The following is an 11805-nucleotide window of genomic DNA, read 5'->3' as shown; positions in this document are numbered from 1 at the left end:
ACTGATGGCCATCATTACTGTTCGGTCTTTTAAGACCTACTACTTACTGTACTGTTATGCTAATGGGTGTACCACATATGACTGTACTGACTGAAAGACTGAAATACTGTTTAAATGAACTGTTTTCATACTGTAAGGATATTCATTCTTAACCTCTTCACGCATTATGTTATTCACTGGGCTTTAGCTCACTACTCATATATATATGTGGGTGTACAGGCACCAGACCGCGGCTAGGAGCGTCAGGGTTACTCCAGTTTTGTCAAGCCAACTACCGTGCCTCACTGCGAGGTTCCAAGCCTATCATGCTAAGGCTTAGGGGTGTTTTAGAACTCCCCCTTCTGTACTGTCTTGCTGTTTGTAATAACTGAATGCATTGTATAGACTGAATGTTTACTGTACTGTTACATAGGGATTGAGTCCCTACTCTGAATGATTGTATATATGGTATATACCTTTCCACTGAATGTAAACATGTTTGAAAAGCCTTTTGCATACAGACTGTCACAGCTCATTGGGCATTGTTTATTTACTGTTTTGGCTTCCGCCAGGCCCTGTACTCTGTTTTACTGTATTACTGTTAAGCAGGCTTTCGGTAATCTCGGATTACTGGCCGGTTACGGTGCTAAACCCATAGGGCCGGGTTTGGGTCGTGACAGTGAACCCACGGATTTTCGAGCTACCAACCGGCGTTGAAAGGAAAATGGCTGGTAGCTCGAAAGGGAAGGCTTGAAATGGCCCGAAAGTGTGGGCTCACGCGCCCATAATACCTCTCTCTCTATCTCTATGTTTCTCTGCAGAGCTTCACAAACTGAAAGAAGACTTGTTAGCCTCCTTCTCTGATCTCTCTCTCTCTCTCTCTCTCTCTCTCTCTCGCTCTCTTCAATTTTGAAAGGTTCCCTGTTTTGGTCAAGTTCTAGTGGCTTCAACTCAAACATTAATCAAACCTCACAAACAAACAGTGATGTGAAAGCTGTGTTTTTGCACAAAAATGTTTACCCAGTATTGCCCCTGAATGCCTTACTTTGCTCCTTCTTTCATCATCCACTGTAAGTTTTTTTCAATTCTCAAAAAAAAAAAAAAAAATTAAATAAAAAAAAAACTTTGAAAGTGTTTGTGTTTCAATTTCAATTCTGCAAATCAAAGGGCATTTTCTCTTTTATTTAAAACAGCATATCGCTTCCCCTTTAACCTATCATTATATATTTGGGTTTAGATATATAAGTGATACCATGAATCTCTTGCTAGCTTAATCTCAAGTTTTAATTTGATTTTGATAAAAAAATTAAAATTAAAATTAATTGGTGGGTATGTTGTATACAAATACATCTTTTGCATATGATTATAGTTTAACAAGTCAAAGCTAGATATATGTAATCTTAGTTGAGTAAATGATTTTCTTTATACATCTGCTAGTGAATTGGGGTCTGATTCATTGACACCACAGAAGAGAAGACCAAACCCACTCCGATGACCCTTACAATTGCGACCCTCACAAACGATGATGGCGTGAGAGAGAAGACCATTCATCGAAAAACGGAGAGAAAGAAGACCACACCCACCGGCTGATGACCCCTTCCCTCTTCTTCTTCTACCCCTTCTCCTTCTCCTTCTCCCATACGGCCAGATTGCGGCCTCTCATTCGGCCGGCGAACCCATCTCCGGCGTCCTCTCTTCCTCCTCCTCCTCCTCTGTTCCTCTTTCTCCTCTCTCTTGCCATCACCTTGCCTCTCTGTTTGTTAGGGTTTTCTCTCTCAAAAAGAGAGGGGAAGGAAAAAGCAAAAAAAAAAAAAAAATGACGTCGTTTGGCATATTTGAGCCATTCGGGCCAATGAATGTTCGAGCTACCCAGCAGGACTCAATTAAAAAAGCAGTAATGCTTGAGACCACTAAAAGTGGTGCTCTAAAAGCACCACTAGTGATGTGGCAGTGAACGGGGCCCACTGCTTGTGTCTTGTTTTTTTTTTTTTTTTTTTATTTAAAGTGCTTGCCAACTCATTAGTGATACTTTAGAGCACCACTTTTAGTGGGATGTATCATTACCCTTAAAAAAGTCTAAACTCAAAAAAGTCAACTAGAAAAGTTTTTGTCAAATAACAACTTAATTATGATATATTGTGGTATTAGATATGATCCAATCATGTTATATTGTGATTAAAATTTTAATTATAACAAAGAGATCATGGATTATTTCTCAAAAAATTTGTTTGTGATATTAACACTATATTTTGGTAATTGAGTTAAAAGCCAATGTTTTCACTTTTTGACTTTTTGAATCACGTCACCTTTTTATTTTTTTTACACATTTTTCAAAAAAAAAAAAGTTAATTTTTTTTTTTTCGAAAAAATTGACTTTTAACATACTTTTCCAAACAGGCCAAGTATTATGACTTACCTATGATATATATATATATATATATATATTTTGAGAGGTGTGCATTATAATATTATCCTATGACTATGTTTGGCATAAACTTTCTGGATTAAAATGGTTATAAAAAAGACAAAATAAGTTAAAAAAATCAATAAAATAAAATATCACATCTAAATCATAATCATTTTATTTTTCTCTCAAAAAAATTTAAAAAATCAAAAAGTTCATCCCAAATAAAATTTTTTAACCCTAAATTAAAATAATCAAAAAATTAAAAAATCTAAAAATATCAACTTACATCCCAAAGGAGAGGGCATAACAGAGTTTTGATGAAAGAATTCATTTTGAATTGTAAACTACCTATAATGATGGGCAGAAAATAAATATAAATAACAAAAGTGATCATTATTACAACAATAATACTATATCTCTCCAATTTGTCATCCTTAAACTATTTATAATGATGTGGTATTAAGATTAGATCCTCTACGATAGATTGTTTTACAAATAAAAATTTGATACTTATCAGACACATCATTAGGGGTGATTTTTAAATGTGATAAATTAGGTGTCTCAAGTATTTTTTTTATATTACAAATGCTTAGAATAAAGTTTTTAAGGTGAAAATGTTTTGGAGTTCTAATTGAGCACATCTAATCTATCCCTAATGATGTGGGATAGACTCCACTCTTCACTCATCATCATCCTCTCTCTATCCCTCTCTATTTTCTCTCTTTTTTACCTCGTTAGAGGTCAAAATAAGGATGCTATATTAAGGGATGTAGCACCACTTAAAGAGTAGTGAGCTTTCAAGAAAGAGTACGAAATTTGTTTATAATATACTAGCTTATCACCCGTGCTATGCACGGGATAATTATAGATATTTATATTTGTTTTAATTTTTTTTTTAATATATAAATTATGTTTTTTAAGATTTTTTATAAAAATAATTTAACAATCTTATCACTAACCATAGTGTACAAGAGAAATTAAAAAAGCTACTGCAGTAACTATGCACGGGCTGTATCTATAATTATTTGTATGAGGGTATTTTAAATGCTAATCAGGGATTTTGACCAAATCAAAAAATGCAGGCATGTGGATTGGAAAAAGTTAATAAATGCTGATCAGGGGATTTTGACCAAATCAATAAATGCGGAGTTTTTTTTTTTTTAAATCAAAAATTAAGATTGAGAGATTGGAGCTCTCACAAGACTTGGGGTTTAGAACCTCCCTTTTTCTTAATATATTTATAATTATCTATATATGTGAACTAGCATATCACCCATGCTATGCACGGATTGTGTTTACAATTATCTATATATGTGAATTGTAATTTAAATTTTTTTTAAATGTCTTCTTTTTTTTTCATTTTTTATATTATATTAAAGTTTAATATTTTGATAATAATCATATGTGTTGGACTTTTTAAGAAATTTTTTTTATGCTTGTTCTTAATGCATTAAAATATTATTATGAGGGATAATAATCGTATGTGTTGGGACTTTTCAAGGAATTCATATGCGTTGAGTTTCAAAGAATTTTTTTTATACTTGTTCTTAATGCATTAAAGTGTTATTATGAGGGTAAGACTTGGGAGTTGAGAGAAGTTAACAAATGTTAAGATTTTTTTTTTTAAACCAAAAAATCAAGAAATTTAGATTGGAGATTGAAACTCCCATAATGCTTGGGGTTAAAACCCCCTTTTGCTTAATATATAGTATAGATTTTGGTGAGGGAATTAACTATATGAAATATCATAAATACCCATTGATATTTTTGATATATCTTAATATTAAAAATTATATTTTATAATTTTTTTGTAATATTTATAAAAAAAATATTTACGCTTCGTGATTGTAATATTTTTTATTATTTTAATATATATATATATATATATATATAAAATGACGTAATACCAACCAAAAAAAAGCCACACACAAAACACAGTATGGATAAAATAGTCTTTTTCCAAATTAATTCTCTCACTAGTTTTGAAATCAATTCCAAAAAAAAGCCACACTCCAACAGATCTTCTTGTTTGGTCACACACTGCCCAAAAATTCGAAAAGTCCCGCCGTTTTGCCTTCATTACACACATAGCCTTTTAGGCTCGAACAATCATCCATACTGTTCATCGTCTAGCCCCAAAGCCCTCACAATCACAGCTCCAAACTTCCACTTGTTTGTATTCAAGCCCTGGTATCATCGTCCTCATTATCAAATCGAACTCGCTATTGTTGTTGGGATACCATTTGTTGATTAGCGTCATATTCTCCACTCAAAACCCGAACGTTTCATGTTCTCTTTAACACTTCATATGATGCTCTACGTGTTCTTAGTTTTGTTAACATTATAAACCTGTCATAGTGATACTGCAATAGCATTGTTAGTATTATCATGCACTAAAACGAGCTTAAAACTGCTTTAGCTTCCCAAACCCCACACCCTAGGAAGAACTCCCCCCAACTGGAATGAAATCAGACAATAATACTGACTTTAATCGAAAATGTTAAACAAACTGGACTAAAAATTTGTTGATAGCCTTGCGCATGAGTATAACTGAACTAGGGATTCCTCTTCAAACCGAGCTAAAAGCCCCTGCCCCCTGGCCTAGATCGGGGTAAACCACAACCGGATGCAAATTCAGCCGAACTAGGAGCAACGCCCTTCTCCTGACCAAGCTAAAACCTTGCCCTAAGTCAAGGCTGGGCCAAACCCTGGCCCCTTCTTTAGCCGAGCTACATATCATACACACTCTCTTGGCCAAGCAAACTATAAACTAATTTGCACTATTGTCTTAACCCGGTCACCACCTGGCCATAACACGTTCTATGTTCTTCACTGTGCAGACTTGACTAGGTTATTCAGGTATAGCATTCGCTTGCCCCTTGGTGACGCTACTTGACCGAGTAGAGAAGACTCGCTGAGGTTTGGCAACTGCCTTCGATGATCATAAGGGCTTGAGCTTGCTCCTCCTACACGATCAACCCCATAACGTTGGTTTCTTTCTGGGATGGCTTTGATCATGCTATCGATCTTCAGTAACTTTGTGGCTATTCGATGCCTCACCCACAGATTCTTTGGGGCGTAGACTATTTGAAGGAGGAACCTTGTGAATTTACCGCAAGCTTTTTGCTGGTTCATGTAATATATGAACTCGTCTATGATATCTTTAACCTCATAGGCCAAGTTTCTAACATTGGCCACCCATGTCTTCTCTCCTTCAGTCTGGACTGTTGTTTTATCAGCATCCTCCAAAAAGATCTCATGCTTGTGAACTCATGCTTGAGTTGGTTGAGTTCATCACGTACTCCTCCAATCAACGATGCTTCATTTTCAAGTGCAAAAACTATTATGCCAATCAAAAGTCCCACGGCAGCTAAGGCCATGTTTGCTTTCTACCTTCTTTACTCTTACTTCTTAGCGCCCTGCTGCACTTTCATGTGTTAAGAGGAAAACTTTGTAATACTCACTTTCATGTCTTTTCACTTTGTTTCTTTTGGTGGTGTTTGGCAACCCGTAGGTGAGGCTATTTTAGCCTGTTTCACCAAAAAAGCTAAGGCTCATTTGGGATAATATTTTGGGTTAAAATAGTCCTATAGAATAAAATAGGCTATTTTAGTCAAATAAGGTAAAATGTCACATCAAACTCATAATTATTTTATTTTTTCTCTCACAAAAGTCAAAGAAGTCAAAAAGCTTATCCCAAATGAGACTTTTTAGCCCCGAGCTAACACAGCCAAAAAGCTAACCCATATCCCAAACGAACGGGAGCCTCTATTTGCACACACCAATTCCACTCTTTGCACACACTTAATGAATTTTATTTTTATTACAATTTTATCCCTAAATAAAATTACCATTATAGACATCTCACACAATTCAAATAAACACACATCCTCTCAATACACACACAGACGTTGTAATGCCTCTGCTTCCTCATTTTGCTATATGATCCACACACACACAGACTCCATACCAGAGCTCCAAAGTTACTCCATTCTTCATTAGTGTACACTCCTTGCACAAGCTCCACACTCCTTCCACAAGCTGTCTTCCTCATTCTTCCTTCCTCATTCTTCATTACTTATTTGTGATGGAGGATTTGTCTTCTGAAAATCAGCAAATAAGTATTCATGTGAAGCAGAGCGAAGGAAATGTGAGTTTAATTTTTTTTTTTCGCAGCGTCGTTCGGATAACCAGTGCCGAATTTTGTTATTTTGTTCGGAAATGTACTACCGAAATAATTATGTATTTTCGGAAGTTGATGTCCGAATAAATTGATAAATTTCGGAAGTTGTTGTCCGAAACATTTATATAAATTCAGAAGTTGTTGTCCGAAAAATGTTAACTTATACAACATTCTACTTCCGAAATTTGGAAAAACATTCGGACAACTACTTCTGAATGAAGTAAATTTTTTTTTTCCATTTTATATTCCAAATTTGCAAACTGCATACCAAATTTACAGTTTCAAATTGCAAATTAATCTTTATAATGCCATTAAAAATTTGTAATGTTATACAAAACATGCAAGAATATGTGTCAACTCAAAGGAGTCAGGTTTGCGCGAATTTTGTGTTAGATTATACCACTCATTTCACAACTGAACAGGTTCAGTCTACGAAATTATAACGATTATGTTTTGAATTGCTCACCAAATGTAAATGTTTGATAATATTTATTTAACTTTGTAGGTATTCAAAAGTAAGGATGAATTGCTCAACTGGGTACGTGAAGTTGGAAAGAGAAATGGTTTGGTCATTGTAATCAAAACATCAGACTATGGTGGAGGGAAAAAAAGACCCAGGATGTATCTTGCTTGTGAGAGGAGTGGCCAATATAGAGCAACAAAGAAGTTAGAACATGATGGCAACAATACATCAAGAATAACCGGTACGAAGAAGTGTGGTTGTCCTTTTGATATGAGGGCTCACAGGTTTACCACATATGATGAATGGACATTGACTGTAGTATGCGGATTGCATAATCATCCACCTGCGGAGCACCTCGAGGGACATTCATATGCGGGGAGGCTATCCAAGGATGAGAAAGCATTGTTAATGGATATGTCAAAGAGCATGGTTCGGCCAAAAGAAATCCTAGTAACCTTGAAACAGCGAGATGCCCTCAATGTAAGCACACTTAAAACCATTTACAATGTACGCCATCGAAACAGGGTGGCACAGAGAGCTGGAAGATCACAGATGCAACACTTATTGGGTGAATTGGCCAAGTATAATTACATTGAGCGCCATCGGTCTGAAGAGTCCACGATGACTGTGATTGACTTGTTTTGGGCACATCCTACCAGTTTGGACTTATTTCGGTCTTTCCCACGTATATTAATTATGGATTGCACATATAAAACCAACAGATATCGGCTTCCTCTTCTTGAAATTGTGGGAGTGACATCAACTGAAATGACATTCTCTGTAGCTTTTGCATACTTACAGTATGAGAGGGTCGATAACTATGCGTGGGTGTTAGCCACATTACGTGATGTCATGGATGGGTTTGTTGTGCCAACAATTATTGTTACTGACAGAGAGCTAGCCTTGATGAATGCCATACAAAAGATATTCCCGAGTGCCAGACATTTATTATGTCGTTGGCATATCAGTAAGAATGTGTTGACGAAATGCAAGAAAATGTTTGAGACACAGCAAAAATGGGAGAAGTTCAACCATGAGTGGAACTCTGTAGTGTATTCATCTTCTGAAATTCAATACGAGGAGCGTCTTAAATCATTACTTAAGGAATTCAGTAGTTATCCTGATGCAGTCAAATATGTCATGGATACTTGGTTGGTTCCTTACAAGGACAAATTTGTGGCGGCATGGACAGACACGTGTATGCATTGTGGCAATGTTACAACGAACCGGTAACATTACTTTTGTTGAATATGTTATTAATAACTGCCATGTACTTGATTTTAACTTGACTTACATTTAATTGAACAGGGCTGAGAGTGCACATGCAAAACTTAAAAGACAATTGGGTTCATGTCAAGTCTCATTTCAGGCATCATTTGAGAAAATACACAGTCTGCTTGAGTTGCAACACACTGATATCAAGGCTTCATTTGAGAAAAGTCTAACTGTTGTGCAACATCAATTTAAACCTTCTCAATTCAGGGAGCTACGGGGGAATGTGTCTATCTCTGCATTGGAGTATTTGCTTGTCGAGAGTAAGAGAGCCAATTCCATTTCAGGGAGCTACGGGGGAATGTGTCTATCGACCATTTCATTCTAATAATAAAAGGTCATTACAATACCATTGTTGTCATTCCATTCTAATAAGAAAATATTAACCACTGTTACCATTACAACAATGTCATCTTACAAAAAACACCAAACAATATTCATCAACTAACAAAATAACATGTAACAACATAACATGTCACGAATCAGCTGTATGCCTACGCCGAGGCCTACGACTGTATGTCAACGTCGAAGATGGAAAGCGACCTCCAGCAGAACTAGGTCCAGCAGAACTAGGTCCAGCTTCGTCAATGTGCTGACCTTCAAGAACATGTGTCATACTCTCGATAGCCTGGTAAAGTCGATAAGGATGGCGAATCCCCTCCTCATAACCAGCGTCAATAATAGGATGTGAAATCTGCAGTGCATGTGCAATACGCTGCATTTGAAAAGAATATCACATTTTAGGGAACATATCAAAAAAAAAAAAAAGTAAGTTACATATGCATCAGAGAGGATAATAGATTACATCCGCATGTTCGCTGAAATCCTGATGGTCATGGACACGCGGTTCATCAGTGTGCTCGACATATAGGTGCGTGATATTCTTATACCAATCCATGTAACCCGGTACACATTGCCAAGGCTGACGAACTGGTGTGCTCCTCCGTTGCGCAGACAACACGTGGTTATCCCAAGCCTCCCACATCCTATCCAAGTATCTGTACATGACGGTATATCGTGCAGATATGTTGCCTCGAGCACCACGACTAGGAGCTAGCGGTGCATCTGGGATGGTTTGAACCCTGCCAAACTGCCTCAAAACTCTATCTGGATGATACGGTTCGACAACGTCTAAGCACTTTAAGCATCCATGGTAGAACGTAACCGGGTTACATGGATGCCGGTCTCTGCAGCTGTGGTATGGATCCTAAATAACCTGTAAACGTAAAAGTGTTATTGCATTAAAGTACATAAAGGGTAAGATAAATGGAAGTCTTAAAATTATCGCAGGATGAGTAAACTTACATCAGTAGCTACTAAACTGTCAAGCTCGGCTCGAAAAGATTTCAAATGGTCAATGGAGGAACCCGTCTCTCTCCTAGATGCCCAATGGTACACATGTGGCATGTCTTCAGTGTAGCCCATGTTTTGATGAGGTCGGAATGCTCGGAAGTGCTCATAAATCCACGCCTCCAAAAGAGTCATATAACCACCCATCTGCTTAACCCCAGACCGGCTAGCAAACCCCAACTGTCGATATAAAAATGCTAATGCAACAGCACCCCAGGCATAAGTATGTATGGATCCCAAATCCATCAACAAGCCGAGGTAAACAACGGGAACCCTGCCGCCACTCTTGTCACTGAAGAGTGTACATCCCAACAGAAACAATAAATAAGCTCTTGCAGCGCACTGTATAGCCTCCTCGGGGTCTGAATCTGTGACACCAGCAAACTGACTTCGCAACCATTCAAGCCTGACTGAATTGCCACCAGCAGAAGAAACCTCTTCATATGCTGCACGTTCAGTAATCCCCAAGCCATAAACGAGTAATGTAACTCCATGATGATCTGTCACATCTGGTATGCTGACTGATTTGCCTACAATGGGAAGGCCAAGAATAGTGCCAACATCATCCAGGGTCAAGGTCATCTCACCAACTGTCATGTGAAATGTGTTCGTCTCAGGTTGCCATCTCTCAACAAAACATGAGACTAGAAGCTTGTTGGCGAACCGATAAGTGCAACGAACTAACTGTGACAGTCCAGACTGCTCAATAATGGCTTTGAATCTGGTGTTGTTCTCTACTAACCACCATGGCCATGCAAGGATCTTGGAAGAGTGATTATGACACTTTAGGGGCCCTCGTTCCTACAACACAAATGATATCTCATTACAAACTACCATACAACACACACAAAAAAAAAAAACAACTCATATACAAATGAATTTCAATTTTACTGAGGAATGTTTACCTCCCCGTGCCAAATAGCTGCAGCCACATGACTATTGAAACTCCGCAGTATTGACGGATCATTCGGTCCACCTGGAAAAGCATGAGTAAGGTACTCTTCCTGGACAGGAGGAGAATCAGGTAAAGAGGTATCCTCCACACTAATGTCAGGCATATCATAACCTTCAACTCGTCTTTGGCTTCGGCTCCCACTTTGGCTGGCACTGGGAATATCACATTCTACCGAAACTGGATCACGACCTCAACCACGACCTTGACCTCGTCCTCTCCCACGCCCTCGTCCCCGTTGATGGTCTACATCTAATTCACGACGTCGTCTATTTGAAGCAGTAGGTGGGACACGTTGTTGATATTCAGAATCCATATTATCTGCAAAAAATACTAAGTGTGTGTGTAAATAATAACGGTCTGTGTGTGTAAAATTAATGAGAGTGTTTTAAAATATAAGTGTGTGTAATGAGTGTGTGTGCAAAATTAATGAGAGTGTGTGTGTAAATAATAAGTGTTTTAAATTATAATGAGAGTGTGTGTAAAATTAATGAGAGTGTGTGTAGTGAGTGTTATAATTAAGCGTTTTAATTAAGTGTTAGAAGGAAAAAAAAAAAAATTATTTTCTGTTCGGAAGTTGTTGTCCGAAAACACCTATTCTGTTCGGAAGTTGTTGTCCGAAAATACCTGTTCTGTTCGGAACTTGTTGTCCGAAATTATAGCTCATATTCGGAAGTTGAAAACCGAAAAAAAAATTTATTTTCGGCACTTGAAAGCCGAACCAAGTCAATATTTTCGGAACTATAGTGCCGAATGGAAGCAGAAATTTCGGAACTCTACTGCCGAACAAAAACAAAAATTTCGAAAAACCAGTGCCGAATGAAACACGGCAATAACAGTGGACTGAAAATTTCGAAAATGGTAAAAATAAACCCTACATTACAAATAAAATAGGAATGAGAAGATTATAATCTGTGTAAACTAATCTAAAATGTGAAAATTTCAATGTTTTTCAATGCCCTTCAATGGCAAAACTTCAATGATGCCAAAACTTCAATGACACAAATGGATGGATGAAGCTTTTGGAGAGGAACGGTGGAGAGTGTGAGAGATGGGTGTGTGTGTGAGAGGGGTTCTCAGATGGGTGTGTATGTGAAAGGGGTCTCACGGGTGTGTGTGTGAGAGGGGGTGTGTGTGTATGATTTACATTTGAGGGTATATGTGGAATAATAAGTGTGTGTAGTGAGTCAAATATATTA

General features: G+C 37.4%; 1 protein-coding gene and 1 non-coding gene across 2 annotated transcripts; one reads left to right on the top strand and one right to left on the bottom strand.

The window, feature by feature from the left end:
• The first annotated feature begins 7188 nt into the window (after nt 1–7188).
• On the top strand, nt 7189–8632 carry LOC145815401 (protein FAR-RED IMPAIRED RESPONSE 1-like). The gene is made up of 2 exons (XM_082912049.1): nt 7189–8261; nt 8341–8632. The coding sequence occupies exons 1-2, from the start codon at nt 7189–7191 to the stop codon at nt 8630–8632; spliced, it is 1365 nt and encodes a 454-aa protein (XP_082768175.1).
• Nucleotides 8633–8641: 9 nt separating this feature from the next.
• On the bottom strand, nt 8642–9520 carry LOC114296958 (uncharacterized). Its single transcript, XR_014361336.1, has 2 exons — nt 9110–9520; nt 8642–9019 (listed from the first exon to the last, which is right to left on the bottom strand). It is a non-coding gene; the product is annotated as an uncharacterized LOC114296958 (transcript).
• Between the last annotated feature and the right edge of the window lie 2285 nt (nt 9521–11805).

The sequence above is a fragment of the Camellia sinensis genome, chromosome 2 (genome assembly GCF_055761805.1).
Source record: "Camellia sinensis isolate YWXY chromosome 2, ASM5576180v1, whole genome shotgun sequence".
Classification (NCBI taxonomy): domain Eukaryota; kingdom Viridiplantae; phylum Streptophyta; class Magnoliopsida; order Ericales; family Theaceae; genus Camellia; species Camellia sinensis.
The sequence above is the reverse complement of the archived record's forward strand: the minus strand, read 5'-3'. Positions and strand labels throughout refer to the sequence as shown.